We start from the raw sequence: 18,350 nt of genomic DNA on the forward strand, positions 1-18,350 counted from the left end.
TTCTCTTTGCAAATTAGTTTCTTTGGGGGGTTATTTGATTATACTAAGGTAGGTCAAGTTCTTAACAAGATTTGCTGATTTAATGGAGAGCCTGATCGCTTAGGACCTGCGCTTCCAACCAGTCTAATGACATTTATTGGAAGATCTTCACAAGTTCACTCAGAAAGAGAACTCAACCGGTATATAATAAACAGTGCAAATAGGCTGGTCAAGAACTGGGGAAAATTGCATGAAGGAAGCTGTCTTCTCTGGACATTGACAAGGGACCGTCAAAGAATGTTTCTCTTTTCCATCTGCAGTCTCAGCACCTGCACCTTTCTCTTTGGAGAGAGGGCAATGTGCGAGACATTTGCTTGAAATGAAAAACTGAATTTTAATTTCTATGACACAGTGGCCCTTATCACGAAACACAACATTTCCTACAAGCCAAGCCCACGATCATCAAATCCAGTTAACAGGTCAAGAACACGGTCACATCAAATTAACATAGCACTGATTATTAACAGGAGGAGGAGGAGAACAGAAGTCAGTGGGTAAAAGACTAGAATGCTGCAGAGATCACACGGAAACAAATCAAAAGGGTTGGAGGCGGAAAGGAAAAAACAAACTGAGAGGACAGACAGACTGACAGAATGACAGAGGGAGGCAAGGAAGTAAAGGACAAGGGAAAACAAGGTTAAAAGTTAAGGAGCCATCTGGAGTCCCTGGCACAGCATGCCTGATACTAAGGGAGGAAAAAACAAAGAAAGAAAAGAAAACCAGAGGGAGGGGATGCTCGGATGGGAAGAAAAGGTGGATGCGAGGTTGGAAGGGCCGTCCCATACAGCATAACTCCTAACCTAGGCTCGCGGGCACGTGGAAGCCATGGTCACAAAGCAAAGCACCTGGCGCATTGAGTGTCACACAATGTATGAGGACACACAGAGCTGGTGTCGCGGATTTTTTTTTTTTTTTTTTTTTGGTGCAGCAAAAGTCAAACAAGGACATGGCATGGGAGCGCTTATGTGTTAATTGCTTGTGTCTGCTGCCTGCCCTCCCCCATAGCCACGGGACTGGGGATTCATTTCTCTGAGGTGTCATCTGGGAGCTGATGCCACTGTAGCCTCCCTTCTTGACCTTGGCCTTCTGATCAGCTTTGAGTATATCTGTCTGAGAAGAACTGTCACCCCACTGGTCCTCCTCCCTGGGAGCCAGGATGCAGAGCAGGGCTCCCTGGGTTGCAGCGATGTGGTGAGTTGGTGAAGAAACAGGAATGTAGTATTGTCACCAAGAAAATGAAGGCCCTGCCTGAATCTGTCCTCTTTCCCTCACTCTACTGTGTCCTCTTTTAAAATGGTAAGGCTGTGCTCACACTTTTTCACTGATATCTCATCATCCTATCTTAACAAAACGCTGGGAAACTCTTCTGCAGACTTCAAAAATGGGGGCACAGACCAGGGATGAAGGGGACAAAAAAGGCATTACGTGTATTCTCAGGGATTCTTTGGACACGTTTTCTTTTGGCTGCTTTGTTAATTACAGAAGAAAAGGTTGAGCTGGGTTTGCGAACAAATGGTACCTGAGGACTGGCTCATCCCTTCCTGTGCTGTGTAGAAAGACACACGTTTTCCAGTAAAATGATTATTTCGTGGAAATAAAAAGGCAGCTCCAAAAAGGCCAGAGGGTACTGTAAAAAGTCTTACAATGAGCCAATTCAAGCCAAGGCCCGTAGAATACAGAGGTGCGATGAAAATTCTGCGTTCACATCAGCAGTTACTACACGCACTACAACTCTCGTCCAAATTTCTGTTTGAGCTTTGCATGGCTTTGGTAGATCAGGTGACCCCCAAAATAGGAATGTATTCAAGGAAAAATATTTGGTGAACAATAGCAGAAACAACGGGTTCTTTCAACCTCTTTTTTCTCTTATGTTTTCTCATGTATCAGGTCAATTGGGCAAGAGCAAATCAGACACAGCGCTGAAAACAAGAGTCAGTGAATCCAATTGGTGAGTTTGTCGTAATGGGCAGAAATGCTTCTGAGTCCAACGTGTCCAGATCGGGAACATTTTTCAGTCTGATCCAGCTTGGCCAAGACACAGAGCCCTTATCTTTCTCAGTTTTAATCGACCCGTAAGGTCTGATTTTCTTTAAGGACGCAAAGTACTGGTTTAGCACACTGGCTGGCACAGGAGTGCGAAACTTCTGGCAAGTGGGTCTTTATTAACCTGTAAAAGACCTCACAGAGGGAGAAGTTCTATATGTGAACTCTTCTTTCCTTCACTGTTTGGGAAGAGCAACATTAAATTCTACAGTTAGACCCTAAAGTGATAAAATGAGAAATATGCCGTTATGGATAAAGGAAATTTATCCATATGGAGGGATTTTTTTCGCTCCCTGCAGGGAAGGCCAATAAGCCTTTTCAGAAGCAGGACAATTTTTGTCCCGAAAGGTAACTGTCCTCACGTGGACTGCTAGTAATGTGGGTGTTCCCTCTTGTAGTCCTCACTCTTGGGAGAAGTTCTCTGATGCACAAAAGCCCGTTCCCATACATGTGGGGCTTTTCTCATCAAATTAAGTGTTCTCCTGGAATTTTTAGGGGGAGAAATAGGCAATTAATTGTGCTTTTATCCCTGTGGCTGCTAGAGCTTGCAACGGCCTCATTTGCCAACAATTACGGCAACTGCATTGGGTGCAGACTGCGATGTCACCATCCAAAAGTAAGCAGTGGCTAAAGGGTGGCCTCGCTGCATGATGCCACCGAAACCAGGGGGATGGGGGTCAGATATTCTGGTAATCAGGACATTGGATTGTTGACCCAAGGCCATGTCCCAGGGCTGCACGCAGCGTTTAGAAAGACAGGCTGGCCTGGCCCCATGGAGTCCCTGGGAAGGGAGCATGGCTTCCTGTTCCCCCTAAGACTGGCTTATTCTCCCAACTATTTAGGATGAAGGCCTTGGGAAGGAGCATGCCCACGTTTCATACACTCATAGGAGATTTTCCTTTTTATGTTTACAGCGTGAAATCGCCTATTTGATTACTTGTCTGGATAATCTTCGTGACTCAAATTTAATTCCATTACCACTGGAATTTCCACCTCAAATAGCACAAGGCTTCTTTCTTTCTGTTTTCTATTTCCTTGCTCATAAGATAATGAAGCTGACCAGAGTCATGCTTGAATATCTCCAGAAAATCTGTGTAATTCAAGTCTGTGCACATAATACTGTGTTGTAATGGAAGGGTTTTCTATGTCTATTAAATCATCTATATGAAAGGGATGATTTTTACATCCTGTGTCAAACTCCCATCAGTTGAAAATGTAGTTGTGTTTTTTAATGCAAGTGCATTTAAAATGCCTTTAGTTCTCAGGTTTGGTATCTCCTATAGATATGCACCACGCTGACTTACCCCAGCTTTTGTAAAACGGCCTAGCCAGATCCAATCAGTGGGTTAGGCAAGGAGGGATATATGTGAATTTGCAGCGGGTGAGGTCATTTGAAACGCTACGTGAAGGAAGCTTGGGACTCTAAAAGCTGCTGCACTGAGTGACATTTCAGTAAACTAATCACAGATCGAAAGCAGACAAAGCATTGTTATAGCTGTATGATCCCTTCTAAAGAAAAAGGAAATTAGTTAGGAACTGAAAAGTAAGAGTAGGAAGGGGGGAAAAAAAAGAGTTCAGCTCATAGGCTCTAAATTCTGCAGGCTAAAAGGAATGATGATTGGTCCATACCCATAAATTCAATCCCAAGATGCTCTGCCAATGCAGAAAGTTGACAAAAAAAAAGAAAGAAAGGGAAAAAGTTTCAGAAAAGAGCAAATACACTGCACTCCAAAACACATTAAACATGACTATCGCGGCTGTCTGTGCGTGCATGGTGAACCAGACAAACGGGGGCGGGGGCAGTTAATGAAGCAGTGCTCAGGTAGCTTCCAGGAGGGAACTGCTCTATGCAGTGTGCAAATACCAGCACACCGTGTCTTTGTTAACCCTTAAAAGATCTTACTGAGGGAGAAGTTGGCTAGCTGAACTATCCTCGACACCACTTCCTTGTTTGGGAATAGAAATACTATTTTTGTCATCAGAAAAGGCATTTGATATTATTTCATTCCTTTTCTAAAAGGCAGAAGCAAAGTTCCAAGAAGGTGAATTTTTCTTTTTTTTTTTTTACCCAAAGACACACAGTGGCAGAGCCAGGAGCAGAAGCCAAGAGGACTGTTATTTGGTTGGATTTATGTTTTTCATGGTTTGTAGGTAGTCATGCTCTAATACTTCTTGTTCTTTGGTGATGGATTTCATTTTTAGTTGTATCTCATTTTCTTCTCCTAACCTTCCACTTTCTCCACCACGTACGTGCTTCATTCACAGAAAGCGACAAATGCTTCTGCCCCCCAAAAACCCAGACAAGGACTTGGGACACTGGAAGACTCTTTCCAGTTTTTTTTTTTTTTTCCTTGTAATTTCTGTGTGGGGTAGAACAATTCTATGCCTCACTTTTACAAATGGAAAAAAAAATTTAAGTGGGGGAGACATAGAGTTCCCAGAGTCTTTGGTTAATTTCAACTTATTACTCCTTCAAATAACAAAGAGCCACCTAGATCATCTCTCCACAGTGCTGAGCTCTGACTGGCACAGACATTAAGGAAGTCTGCAGGGCTGCCCAGGGACGGGGACTCAAAGGTGTGACCGGCTGCCGGTAGCCTGGCAGCTCTCAGTCCACAGACTCCAGGGTTGCAGGACTAGGGGAATCTGCACGAGTTCCAATGACGAAGCTAGGAAAATGAGGAAAAGAGAAAAAAACATCTCCAGAAATGACACTTTCCTTTCTTAAAACAAAAATGGATAATCAAATTTTGTCATACAGAAGCTTCTAGAACTTCCCTTATTTGTATATGTGGGGGAAGGGTGGTGGGAAGAAGACAGGGAATATATACTGAGTTCTGCATTTTCTTCCCTGGATCACTGATTTGACAGATTCTAGGGCAATCTGATAACATTGCAAGGCATCTCTTAAGCTTGAAAAAAATGCAGCATGTTGGGGGGTGTTTCTCGTACAAAAAAACATCAGTTTGGGCATGGAAAAAGTACCTGACACAGAGAGGGGAAAAGGAGGATGTCAGTGTGCTGCAGTCATCTTGGTTTGAGGTCCTGCCTCTGCCATTAACCTGTTTAGTGACTTTGGGACAAGTTCATTTCTCATGAACAAAATATTTATGACATGAACACATGCCTCACTGGGTGATTCGGGGAAGGAAGGAGACATAAAATGTGTCAGCTAACAGCAGAAGGGGTTAACAGACACATCTGGACATGTACCTGGGGCCACTTACAGCATTTAGGTTTACTTTTGACTAATTTCATGGCCAGGAAAACTAAGCTCTTGAGATGTTTTTACACTTACTGCGGCCCTTTAAGGAAATGAGGTTTCCTAGATTAAAAAAATATGTATATACATCAAATAGTACACTGAATAACAAAAATAATGGGGGTCACTCTATATAATAGTTTCATTTGCCTTGGGTCCGCTGTACTCGAGCAAATAACCTAAATTTTTCATAAATTAAAAAGCTAGGGGATTAGGGTTACTTTGGTTGCACAATGCTCACAGCAAAATAATTTATTCAAATCCAAGCAAATTTCTCTTGCCTCTGTGCAACGCTCAATTTGTCAAACTGACATATGTTTTTCCCCATTTGCTTTCTTCATACAAACTTGGGAACATCAAAGTGAAAACATTCATTTTTCCAAGGAAGTTGATAATAAACGTCCTTACTCATTTTCGTGAGGATGTGACCCAATTTTTCTTCCTAGAACCCCCTCCATCTCTTGCCTTTTTCCTCCTACCAGTCAGTAATAATTTAAGGGTTAAAATCAAGCAATATCTACAAAAAAACTCTTTCCAGAGAAATCATTATTCCATGCCTACGTGAACACTGCTAATGATCTATATTAGTTGCATAGAAAGCTTGGTTAAGTCTTCAATAAAATTAGTAGCATGCCCATGCATACGTATTACTGCATTTACAGTTTGAGAGGTAAGTCTGTGAGCCTAACTGTAATTTCATTTCATGGGAAGTCATTCATAATCAGGCAGCTCCAATTTCAAATAATTCAATGGGAAATTGGTACTTAAAATTGGAATCTCTTCTGGCCATAAGCCCTAACAAGGAAACAAGCAGAGGAAACATGCATCAGTCATCCTAGACCTGGAGCAAATACTGCTCTAATTTATTTCTACTATTGGTAGCTACATCTCTTTCACTGTGAGTCAAAAAAGCAGAATGCACAAGCACTTTTCATTTTTTGAAGAGGTTATTACTTTCTATCTGTTCTGTTTAATCTAATGTTGGCTTAGGCTCATTAGAGATCACATGCTTCCTATTGAACCTCTGCCTAGCCACTCCATTCGTCAAATTAAATTAATAATTCAAAAACACAAAGGTTACTGTAAACAATTCAGTTTCCTTTTCTACATGTGATTTCCTGCTGTGCTCTAAGCAATATAAAAAATTAATTTAAATCTAAAAGTCTTCAGAAACTATTAAATATTGACTCACTAATCCTTTGCCTTAGAATTTTATAATTGCTTGAAGAAAACTGATTAACCTGTAGGTTAATTTAAATTTTCAATTGCATTAAAGAACAATAAAACAACTTTCATTTTACCAAAATTACACGTCCATGCAATTACGGTTTCTGTTAAAATGTGAAGATATTCAGGATTTTACTCTTTAACATCTTGGGCCTACTTATGCAAATAATCTCAAAGACTTACGGGTTAAGTCTTGACTTTTTGCACTTTCTGTGATTTCTAACAGAGTTCTGTCAATGCCAATTCTAAATGGGACCAATTTAGTGTCTGACTTTTAATTTTAGACTTACCTTTGTAAAATCCAGATACTTTTTTTTTTCATATATACCAGTCCGTATTGTCACTGAGCCCTTTGGAATGTAACAGAGACTTTCTCCTTAGTCCCAAGTTCTATGCGCGCGCGCGCACACACACACACACACACACACACACACACACACACACACACACACACACACACACATACACACGCACGCACACAGTAAAATGTCACTAACAGCTGGAATTTATGACAATTGTTATAGGTGAAGAGTTCCTTTATTCTACTGTTAGCAAGATAGATACACATGTTTGATAAATAAGTGAATAATTTCAACAGGTTTTAAAAGCATTTAGAAATCCATGCAAATAATTGATCCACCGGTAACCTGTGATTGTAAATTACTTTTAAGGACATCTGCTAAGTTTACTCATTTTGAGAATGTGCCTAAAAGTTCTAAAATTATACTCTTTTAAAATATTCTATAATTTGAGCTATGCTATAATTAGGTCCTACTATGTTAGCTTATATATGACACACCTGCTCCAAATTGCCTGTAACTACTGAAACTGTGAATGTTTTTTCTTTTTCCCCTCTGTAAAGGACAGTAAATACATCGATTATGGATTGCTTGTATACATGCATACTCACAAACACACACACACACACACACACACACACATCCCATATTAATGAACACAATCCTTTCCACTAAGAATTCTGTGTCAAGATAGGTCAAACTTGAAGCTGACTAGCCTTGACAGTATTTTCCTAGAAAGCTCTATAAATAATGTTTTATTTCCAGGCAAATGGCTGCCTTATAAAATATACATCTGTTCCTTTCATATTTTAAATCAGTTTTTATAAATCAATAAATGCCCCCATAGGACATTCTGACCAGAGTCACTGTGTCCAATCCTAATAATGGAAGTTATGTGTTAATCAGCATTTTAAAAAATCGTGTATTCTTCTAGAATGTTATTCTTCAACTGAAAATGTTGTTTGGTAAATTTTAAACATTTCTCGTTGAAGCTGGGGACTATATTTTCCCGGTTTCTATTGAAAATTTATGCTCTCCAGACGTTATGACTACAAACGATTAAATTTAAAAATGGGGACTGGGGCAATCTTTTCTGTCCTTTCTTCAGCCTTCGTTGCTACTTGAACATAAAGTTCTGAGAGCAGGAGAAATTTATTTGCCTGCCTTTTATGGAGGGGTTTGCAGAGATAAAAACTGAAAATTTAAGACATAGAGGTTAGAAAATTAACTCTGGTTAAGGCAAGTCTGGGGAGCAGTTTCTGATTGGAAGCTCTTGCTTTTCCAGACATGAGGCATCACGGATGCACAGTCATTAAATATATCGTTCAGAAATGCGCTTCCTAGCAATATTTGTTAAATCAGGTTAAGGAGGAATGCTGCTTTCCTGGATCTCTTCCAAAAGTGGCATCGAAAGCTTACTGAAGAATTTATTTAAGGAATCACACTCTGAACTTCACAAATACATATTTTTAAATATCTTATGAAACAAAAAATGGTCTAAAACAGAAGTTGAAAATATTTTCTCTGATTATTGCTGTCATATCTAACTGCATAATTATTATGGGATATAGCTTCATTTCTAATGCTTTTCTTCACATAGGGACCAAACATTGCCTTCGATGCACAATAAAACTCTACATAACAACAAAAGGTTAAGTATAACAAGTGTTCAGAATTTTCACTAAAATCTGAAATATGATTTTATTGTATTTATATAGTCTCATGGACTTGTTGAATCTATGTTATTTGAAAACAAACACACATTTCTAAAAGGTATAGCTTCCACGTATGAAATAACATTCTATTTTTCTCTTCTATCTTTATTTTCCATCCTACCTTTAAAAATTATTTTAAAAATTAGATTACTAATTATAGATATGGATAGAAAAATTCTGCCCACTGAATACATATTATTTACAGACTTGTGAATAAAGTGAAGATTGTGTTTGGAAATTTTGCAATGTCAATTTACTAATTTTTTACAATAGAAAATGGCCTATGACAAAATCTTTGATATATAGCCTATGTAAAATATAAGTGCCACTTCACTAAATAATTGATTGAATATTGTGGGCCTAATCTCCCCCTAATGCACTATAGAATTTCTTCTGAAAACTACTATGATGATAATGTGAATTATAGAACCTTATTTTTTGCATGCATCAGAACAAGGATAAATCTGATTCTTTTAGGGTCCCTAAATCAGCAGCTTATATCATTGTTCCTTATGTTATATAAATTTATACTGCAATGAGCTGTGTGGAGTATTTTTCCAAGTGAGCAATTAACAAGCTTAATCAGTGGTTGACAAATCCAGCCCACTGTCTGCTTTTGTAAATAAAGACTCAGTGGAACACAGCCATGCACATAAGTTTATGCATTGTCCATGGCTGCTTTCGTGCTACGGGGCTGGGGCTGAACAGTTGGGACAGCAATAGTATCACCACAAACCCTAAAATATTTGCTATCTGCAACTTTACAGAAAAAACTGTCAACAATTTCACTGGGATAAATAACTATATGGAATCCATTTTAAATACAGTATTTTGAAAACTCCAGAATCAAGAGCTATAACCCAGTTCACAATGGGACAAACACACAGTTTATTTATCCATGCAATTATATACAATGTGAACTGGGTCTTTAGGGATAATGTTTAAAACTTCATGAAGCCACAGAAATCCATCAGAATTTCTGAGTTCTGCCTTAAAAAGGTATACATATCTTAGAGTTAAACTGCTATATTCCAAAGTCATAAATATTTTAATAAATAAGTGACTATATTCTTCTACAATTACCTTTGAAACTAACAGAAAGAAAAGGTCACATAGAGAAATGATGACATAAATAAATGATTTGTTTAAACTAGTCCTAAATTACTTGTTCCCTAAGCGACACAAATAGAAGCTAGGATATTTCATTTGATGTGAAATGCTTGTTCTTAACTTTCCTACTCAGGGCTTTTTTTTTTACATATATATATCTAAATACAAACTGTTTGGTTAATGAAAAGAAACATCTGAACTCCTTTCATCATGTTTATTTGTTGTAAATAACACGTTCTGAACCCAAATTAACTTACCATCATTTCAAGTGTGTACTGGTTACAGCTTAGCAACATCCTTTTCAAGATGTTGTCATTGTGTAAAGAAGATGGAGTGTTCAAGTGGAATGCTTTTTATTTTATCAATAAAAGTTGAGACTTTTCAATGCCTTTATTATCATTTCACTGCTGGAGGTCGACTAGCCATGGGTCAATAATCGATTCCAGAAACATCCCGAGCCTGACACACCTATTAGTATCTCAGAGCCAACTAGTCACGAACAGAGGAAGTGGTACAATCGCGCTTGTTAATGTTTCATGCGACAGGCAGAGGCAGTCACTAGGGGACCTGGTAAGACACATCTAGCGCTAGGTGGACCCGGGGGGGAGATGCAGCGACAAGAAAGCGGCCCCGACTGACATGCTCCTATTCAGGCAGAGACAGAAAGGGAGTGGACGTACTGTAGAAGCTGGCCATTACGTAGTTTTGGCAACGATCACCAGTAAACTCATTTGGGCACCTGAGAGAAGAAACAAAAAACAATGGTAGAAAAAACAGAGAAAAAGAGAAGAGGTGAATATATGCTAGAAAGAAGCTCCTTCAGTTTCATTTGACTGAACTTGGTGGGTTCACCCTCAGGAAACTGAATCTCTGTCCTAATCATTGGCTTTCAGACTCTTGGCATTTCATTTTCCCTCCACACACACAAAAAATGGTTGAAAATCTGGACGAAATGTAGTTCTTAGGTTTACAAGATGGATCCCAGCATTTTAAGTGACTGCTTTATTTCAAAGGGAGCCACTTAAAATGAAAGCTGACGTTGTATTCATCTTGGTTTTTGCATTGTATAGCTTTGGTCGCAAATGTTGGAAGGAAATATTTTTTTAGTTGGTTTGCCTGCCATGATTGCCAACATCATGGGCCACGCGGACTGGTCACTCTTGTGAATTGAGGACTTTGGATCCCATGTGGAGGGGGTCATAAGGTCACACTGAATGGGTTCATGCCTTGAGTGGTGTCAAGCCATAATTAGAACAAAGGGAATCAGTCACAACTGAGGCTGTAAAAGCACCAAGTGGTAGTGATTGTTGCTGTAGTTTGGGGGAGAAAGCGAATTTCAGATTATTTTAACATACTTTCTTGGTTTTGGACTTTCATGGGCACATTCTCAGTACATCTTGCTCCAGTGAATCCAGGTTGGCACCTAGAGGGCAAAAATGTGATAAGCAAAAAAATGCTAAAAGACACTGAACTTTCAGACTGGCAATTTTCCTCCTACGGAACATGGAGATTCCTAAAAATGACCTGGTACTGAACAATGTAAAGAAAAGAAAAGAGGAAACATTTAGACAATCATGTCCCATGAAAACTGTGAGTTACAGATTTTTGTTGCTGTTGTTTGCTTCTGTCTTCAAATGATTAGTTAACTGAAATTTAACTGGAGTGAGATTGAAATGTCAAATAGGGGTGGCAAGGCCTGGCAGCTGTCACCTTCCCTTTGGCAAGACCGCACCCATATCTGCCACTGATCAATCATTTTTATGATGTCAAAACAGTGGTTTTGATAAGAGCTTACATGGTTCCATCCCTATCTTTTATTATTAAATAATCTTGCCTTTTTTTCTTTTATATACCTCCTAGTCTGTACTTATTTTATATGTATTTTATGAGTTACAAGTTAAATAGCCAAGCAATGGAAGTCAAGTACTTTCATACTCTAGTGATTACTGACAAGAAAAAAACTACACTTCCTGTTTTCTTGTAAAAAGCTGTTACAAATTAACTCTCATTTTTAAATGTTGCAAGATAGCAGAAGCAGATTTTGATTAGAATAAATTTCACTTAATTGAGTTATCCTAAATAAAAGGCAAATACATGTTTAAATTTACAACAGTTATTCTTCTATGGAAGTACTTAATCGGTGTAGTTTTGCATTTAAGGTAAAACTATTTTGACATTGTATAAGTTTACATTTTATTCACTCAGATATATTTACCTATCAAAATTCTAGAATCTTGGCATTGTTCTTAAGGTTATGCAATGCGTCTATGCCGAAATATGGAAGTTCTTTATAATTGCTCTTTTTGTTGCTGTTACTCCAGTAACCAAAGTATTTTAAATGGGGTTCATGTTATCCAATATCATGCTGTAATAAATAGGGCCACTGAAAGGTTCTAGGAAGCAAATATACTTACAGATGGAAAAACCTTTATCTGAATGCTCAACACCCACAGTCATAATTACTATTAATAGTTCATCTACACAATAACCATCACGCAAAGCACCTAATATAATTTAGCACTGATAGCACATATCTAGTGATTTTCACAAAACCCTTTCTTCTGCAGAGTAAATAAGAATAAACACTATCTTTCTGACATCTAAAGGATATGAATAAAATTATTCATTTTTACTAAAATCGGGTGATTTCATTTCCCTTCAAGCCAAACGATTTGTTATATATAATTCTCCTACTTCATGAAAATAGCGTGAAAGATAAAATTCTAGCAGTCCCAGATTTTTTGCCTCATGAGTACTTGTATAAACTCATAGTATAATTACAAAGACTGAAAATATCAATAAACTTACACAACAAACATCTTGTATTGACACAGCCCTTTTGAACTGTTCAAAGCACTTTTATATAAATGAACTGATTATTTTTACTTAGCATACTTTTGCTGCAGGGAATAGAGCAAGATCTATCTAGAGAAATGTGTGAATAAGAACTATAACCTATGAGGTTTGGGTCATTTCTTATAAAAATGTCATTCTACATGCTTCAATCAGAATGTCTTTGCAGACATATAAGAAAAAAAAAATACACAGAAACTTTTTTCCATATAACTAATTTGTAAAAGCAACTTCTGAAGTAAATGGGGTTTTTATTTGTTTCTGAACCAGGACTATAAATTCATATGGACATACCCTATAGTTAAAGCAGGTGATTCTCAGGATTAAGGATATATTCTATAATGATCATTTTTCATCTTACCTGTTTGCATTCTTGATAACAATTAAAATTCTCATATTGAGCACACAATAATCCACTTGTTTCATACAAAGAATGTGGTGTAAGATATGTGAATACTCTTGTAAGTATGCGTGAAACACACACACACACACACACACACACACACACACACACACACCAGAGGCAAGAAATGCCCTTATTTAAGGATCATGAAATTAACAAATAGCTAAGGGATCAAGAGTTCCTTAAGAGAAGGAAAGTATTTATAAGGAAATTGTCATTTAGTCATTTCATAACCAGTTGTCGAATCAGTGGCCACAATGCAACTAGGTAAGGGAGTCAGAAATCTTACCCAATCAATTTTCTAATTATTATGAGCTTCTAACATGATATTTCCTAGGAAGCTAGCATTATGGGATGGTGTATATCCACCATTAGATTATACAGAACATCTGGTACACTAACACTAGAACAACTTGAGGTATGCAAATTGTTTTTGGAATTATCAGCTATTTCTCAACCGGAACAATCCTTTTGGAGATGAAGTTTCTTCATGTTATTTCCTATTGTTATGAAGCCCTATTATTATGCAGGACCAATAGCATCAGCATCTCCTAGGAGCTGCTATCAGAAAGGCAGAATCTCAGGCCTCAGTCTAAAACTACTGAATAAGACTCTTCATTTTAACAAGATATCCAAGAGATGTATAGGTATATCAAAGTTCAAGACATAAAGGACCCTGAACTGGGAAGATGGGGGCTAAGGCCATCTCTCCTGGCACTGAGTATCTTGTTGTTTGGACACAGACAGGCCACTGGGTTTACTGGGACTCATTTTCTGCAGTGACAAAATGAAGGGATTTAACTAAGGGATTACCAAAGATCTCTTTTCCCACTAACGTTCTGGGAATCGATGCTCACCCTAACACATGGAATCACTGTTAGAAAACCCTGACATCATTTCTTCTGAATGCATTATCAGTCAGGGACGATAAAACTCAAAGACTTCTAAAAAGCAGTTTTGACAAAATGGATTTTTAAGCCAGTTGTAGAAGTAAAACAAATTGCAAATACCCAAGCCATTCAAGTGTTCGGCAACAAAAGGATGTAACCTTCATAGACATTTACATACGTTGCCAAATGAGATGGAAGAAAGATGTGGAAACTGCCTGAGAGAGCATAAGCAAACTGCACATTGCATCGACTGTGAAGAGAATGCATATGCAAATGAAAACCCCTCTATCTATAAGCCCTGATGAAGTTCTATGGAATTACTTCTAGCAGAATAGAGAGACTGGCTTCTGACATATTTCTGTTCTTAGCACTGCATGGTTAAGTATCCATCTATCACTTTCCTGGAAGATAAGAATATGGTAAATTTAATCCAATTTTGAACGATATGCTTTGGCATGAGTCTGAGCAAATTTTAAGATTTTAATTCTCAGAAGAGTGTCAGGATTTGAATAATAATCAAGCACCTATTGTAGCTTCAAAATACTATTTGTTTTGCTGACCGGATTAGAAGATGGAAATCAGCGTTTTAAAAATTTTCCTATTAGCATTTGCTCTTTTTTTTTTAAGAGATGGGTATCTCACTATGTTGCTTAGGCTGAACTTGAACTTGAACTCCTGTTCCCAGGTGATCAGGTGATCCTTCTGCCTTGGCCTCCTGAAGTGCTGAGATTACAGGCATGAGCTACTGCACCCAGCTAGTACTTGCTCTTATCATGATAAACAATATTTGTTCAATATTTGTCTTAATGGCATGAAAATTCACAGTTTCATCAGAACTGAGGCATCGCTTCTTCCTGCCCTCAACATCCCCATCACCCACGTCCACGCTCTGGGGGAGGATTCCGTCTTTGGCTCCAGTTTCACACCTTATCCTGACCTCTTCCACCATACATACCTGTGTCGTGACAATTGGTCTATGAGGATGGTGATCATATTTTGATCATCGTGTATCTCTAACGCCTAGCACAGTGCCTGCCTCATAAAAGCCTCTCACAAAATGTCTGTGAAACTGAACCTAAGATGAGATCAGATCACACTATCTGATAAAGAATAGTATCAAGAGAGACTTTCATACAGTCAATTGATTTGCCCAGCACAGGTCAATCTTCAACATCGGTCTGTTATTTTTGTAGTTATGATAGACTCTCCTCTGTGGATTACCAAGTAATTTTTTATAGGACCTCCCATTATCCTTTCTGCAGTTCAGAAAAGACTCTATAATTCTTTGGAGATAAGAATCCTGTTATCTCAAATTTAAATCCTGTTACTAAAATACTAGTTCACTCAGAATTCAATAAAGCAGTACATTCTACTAACCAAGACGTCTGCCCAGCACCAGTAAAATAAAACTGTCGGTAAATAACCCTAATTCACTGTCAATATCTTGATATGCTTCTGATGTAATTAATCATAGATGCATGTATTTTGAAAATCAATTTAGTGCTTGGTGTATTTTTTATATTCTCATTGTACAAACTGTTTCCCATCTCTTGGTGGAGATTCTAGACATATTAAAAGATATTCACAGACCCCAAGAGACTTTCAGTTATTTAAGGTTGGCTAATTTTATAAACACTTTATCATTTATGGTATCCTTCGACATCCTTTCTCTTCCTTTCTCTATTTCTTTGCATCAAGCCTTCCCTTGATCACGCAGGAGACAGAGGAAAAAAAAATCCATAGCCAATATTCACTCTCTCTTTAGTCATTACTCTACAGAGAAACATTCGGACAATTTTTAAAATATCTTGTCTAAAAAAAAGAAAAGTCTCTATGGTCTGTTTGTTCTTCCTGAATAGTAGTTGTGGTATTTCCTTCTGTACAGCATTTGAAATTATTTGATTGGTGTCTATGTCCACAAATATCAAATGGTAGAAATGTCAACACGTGTATTGAGGAATATCGGTGTGTGTAGGTGTCAGAGCTCTTTGCTCTCACGCAGTGTAAACTCGAGGTGGCAGTGTCTACACCAGCGCCAGCAGAGCTGGTGTGTTTTCCTACAGTATCTTATTGCAAACACTGACTTTTCTCACCTCTTAGCCTGCTAAGTAAGCGTTCTGGCCAGAACTCGCCCACTCACTGGCTGAGTGTCTGTGTTGTAGATTATTCTTTCCCAAATGTATTGTTACTATTAGTCTGCATTTTTCCGAGATGGACCTCATTCTGTTATCTACCTTTAAGTGAAATTTCTTGAGGTTTGTATATGCTTTTCTAATTTGTGTTTTAGTGTTCTTTATAGCATCGTCTGCAAAAGACATTTATTTCCTCGAGGGAATGCCCTCTTTAACATCATTAAAGAAAATATTAAATATAAAACGTCCCAGTAATGTTTCCTTCAGACCCAACCTATACCTCCCCAGCACCGTTCACCTAGAATGTATCCTCCCCCTGGTCTTTAATGATAATCGGGGGACTAGTTTTCAATCCATGAGATAACAGGATACACAGATTGGCTACTCTGGACTCCTGGGTAAATATTGAGAAAAAAGATAAGTTGTCTTAGCTTTCAAATGTTGTTTTTCAATGTGTAGGACATACAATCCCAATAATGAGGGTGGCAGTGTTTGTGAATTAATTCTGCCTTGTTTGAACCCTGGTGCCCTTATGAAAGCTCTGTTTGCACAGCTTGTTCTGAAAAGCTCATTTGCAGACTGAGACCCTTGCCAATGTTTACTCTACATGATGTATCCTTAAGTTGAGGGTCTAACAATTTCATCGGATATGGGATCAATCTACATCCCATACATCTCACGTCACTGTGACACAATGACATATTGACTGCTAATTTGCAGTCTGGTCTTCCTCTCTGGGGGTTCCCCTTTCCTGTCTCATCGAACAGCTCGGAGATCCAGAGAAGCTTTGGAGACCTATCTACTCACCAGCCTCAATCTACGAGGAAACATTTGAACATTCACTTTTTTACTTAAATCATTCAATATGAGTATTTCAAAATTATGGATTTTTTATTGTACTACAATTGACAATTTGTAATTGTATAAATTTATGAGGTAGAAAGTGATGTTATGATTTATGAATATAATGTTGAACAATTATAATAAATCACGCTAGTTAACATACCCACCCACCATTCACAACAGCCAACTTGTAGAATAAACTTAAGTGTCCATCAACAGATAATGGATAAAGAAAATATGGTGTGTGTGTGTGTGTGTGTGTGTGTGTGTGTGTGTGTGTATTTTAAATGGACTACATGCATCTCAAGATGAAGACTGCACACTATTTTTTTTTTCACAGAACCTCTGATTGTGGCTAGTTTAGGTTCCCCATTTTACAACCCCTTAGCTCCCAAAATACCCTTCACGGCACTTGAAACGCTGGTAATTTATAACTAAATTAATTAATTGATAGATGATTGTTATTTGCAATAGCCTACAGCTTCCATGGGCTAGAGACCAGAAGGGTTTTGTTTACCACTTTAGCCTTGGCATGAGCACAGCACCTGTCTCATAGGAGTTCGGTAAATGTACGTGGCTACCCAGCTGATTTTATGAGAAGAGAGGAAGTTAGCTATGCAGAACACTTAGTCAATTCCCCTGATTTTCCGCAAAACTGTGTCTAAATTGGTTCCTACAAAAACTAAATGATTTCCTTCAATCCACCTCGGTGAGTCAAGGCCAAGAAGGGTTAATAAATACCTAGTAAGAACACAACAGGATTCTAGATACATGAGGGGCACAAAAGACACAGAAGACACGGTTGTCTGACGAGCTCGTTATCTGCATCCACAAGATTGCCACCACTTTCTAGTACAAATGCTGTTGTCATCTGTTACATGGGACAGCATTTAAGAACAGAGAAGTGCCACAGGCCAGTGTGACACTAAGTCTGAACACAGGACTCTTCCAGGTGCAGAATTAGCACCATGTTCCTATGGACCAGAAATTTGAACTCAATATATTCCCCTCTGAGCTCTTCCAAATTTCCTTTCCTATAGTCTTGATGATGAGGCTGCAGGACACAACTATGAGTTTGTACCATCATCCCCTTGTTTAATTACGTTAATCTAGCTACTAGTAAATATTATAAATGTTATCATCACGATCACATTATGCCAGTATTTTATAAAACTTTAACCTTCGCTAGTGTCTTCACTTTCTCTCCCCATCTTATCTAGCCCCTAGATTTGTGAAGCCTGTATGGAAGTCTCGCCTCCCTAAACCTCTGCTATGTCCCTAGCACCACCCTCCTGATCTAGAAGTTACTATGACTCCCTATGAGCTATCACAGTATCCAAAGCCCCCTCCCTGCCTGGCCTTCAGAAGTCATAAAGTGGCTTCACTGCCTTACTTAGTTTTTTTTTGTTTTGTTCACTGATTTGTTTGTTTTACTTCCTAGAATGAAGCCACTCGTCTGAGCATGCATGTCACTGTGCTTCACAGCAAGAATTCCTGCAACCTCAATGCCTGCCTAGTATATAGGAAAGACTCC

At 38.3% G+C, this 18,350-nt stretch overlaps 1 protein-coding gene across 7 annotated transcripts in view; it reads right to left on the reverse strand.

Moving 5' to 3' along the window:
* NRG1 (neuregulin 1) overlaps nucleotides 1-18,350 on the reverse strand; it is a 976,611-nt gene that overhangs the window by 12,862 nt on the left and 945,399 nt on the right. For 3 of the 7 annotated variants that reach the window (XM_045535443.1, XM_045535444.1, XM_045535447.1), the window contains exon 7: nucleotides 10,376-10,434. In XM_045535443.1, the coding sequence (XP_045391399.1) occupies nucleotides 10,376-10,434 (59 nt within the window). Of the gene's footprint in view, nucleotides 1-10,035; nucleotides 10,435-11,050; nucleotides 11,119-18,350 lie in introns of those variants that run through there. The other 4 variants (XM_045535445.1, XM_045535446.1, XM_045535449.1 and 1 more) reach the window with 3 other exon arrangements.

The sequence above is a fragment of the Lemur catta genome, chromosome 22 (genome assembly GCF_020740605.2).
Source record: "Lemur catta isolate mLemCat1 chromosome 22, mLemCat1.pri, whole genome shotgun sequence".
Taxonomy (NCBI): Eukaryota; Metazoa; Chordata; class Mammalia; order Primates; family Lemuridae; genus Lemur; species Lemur catta.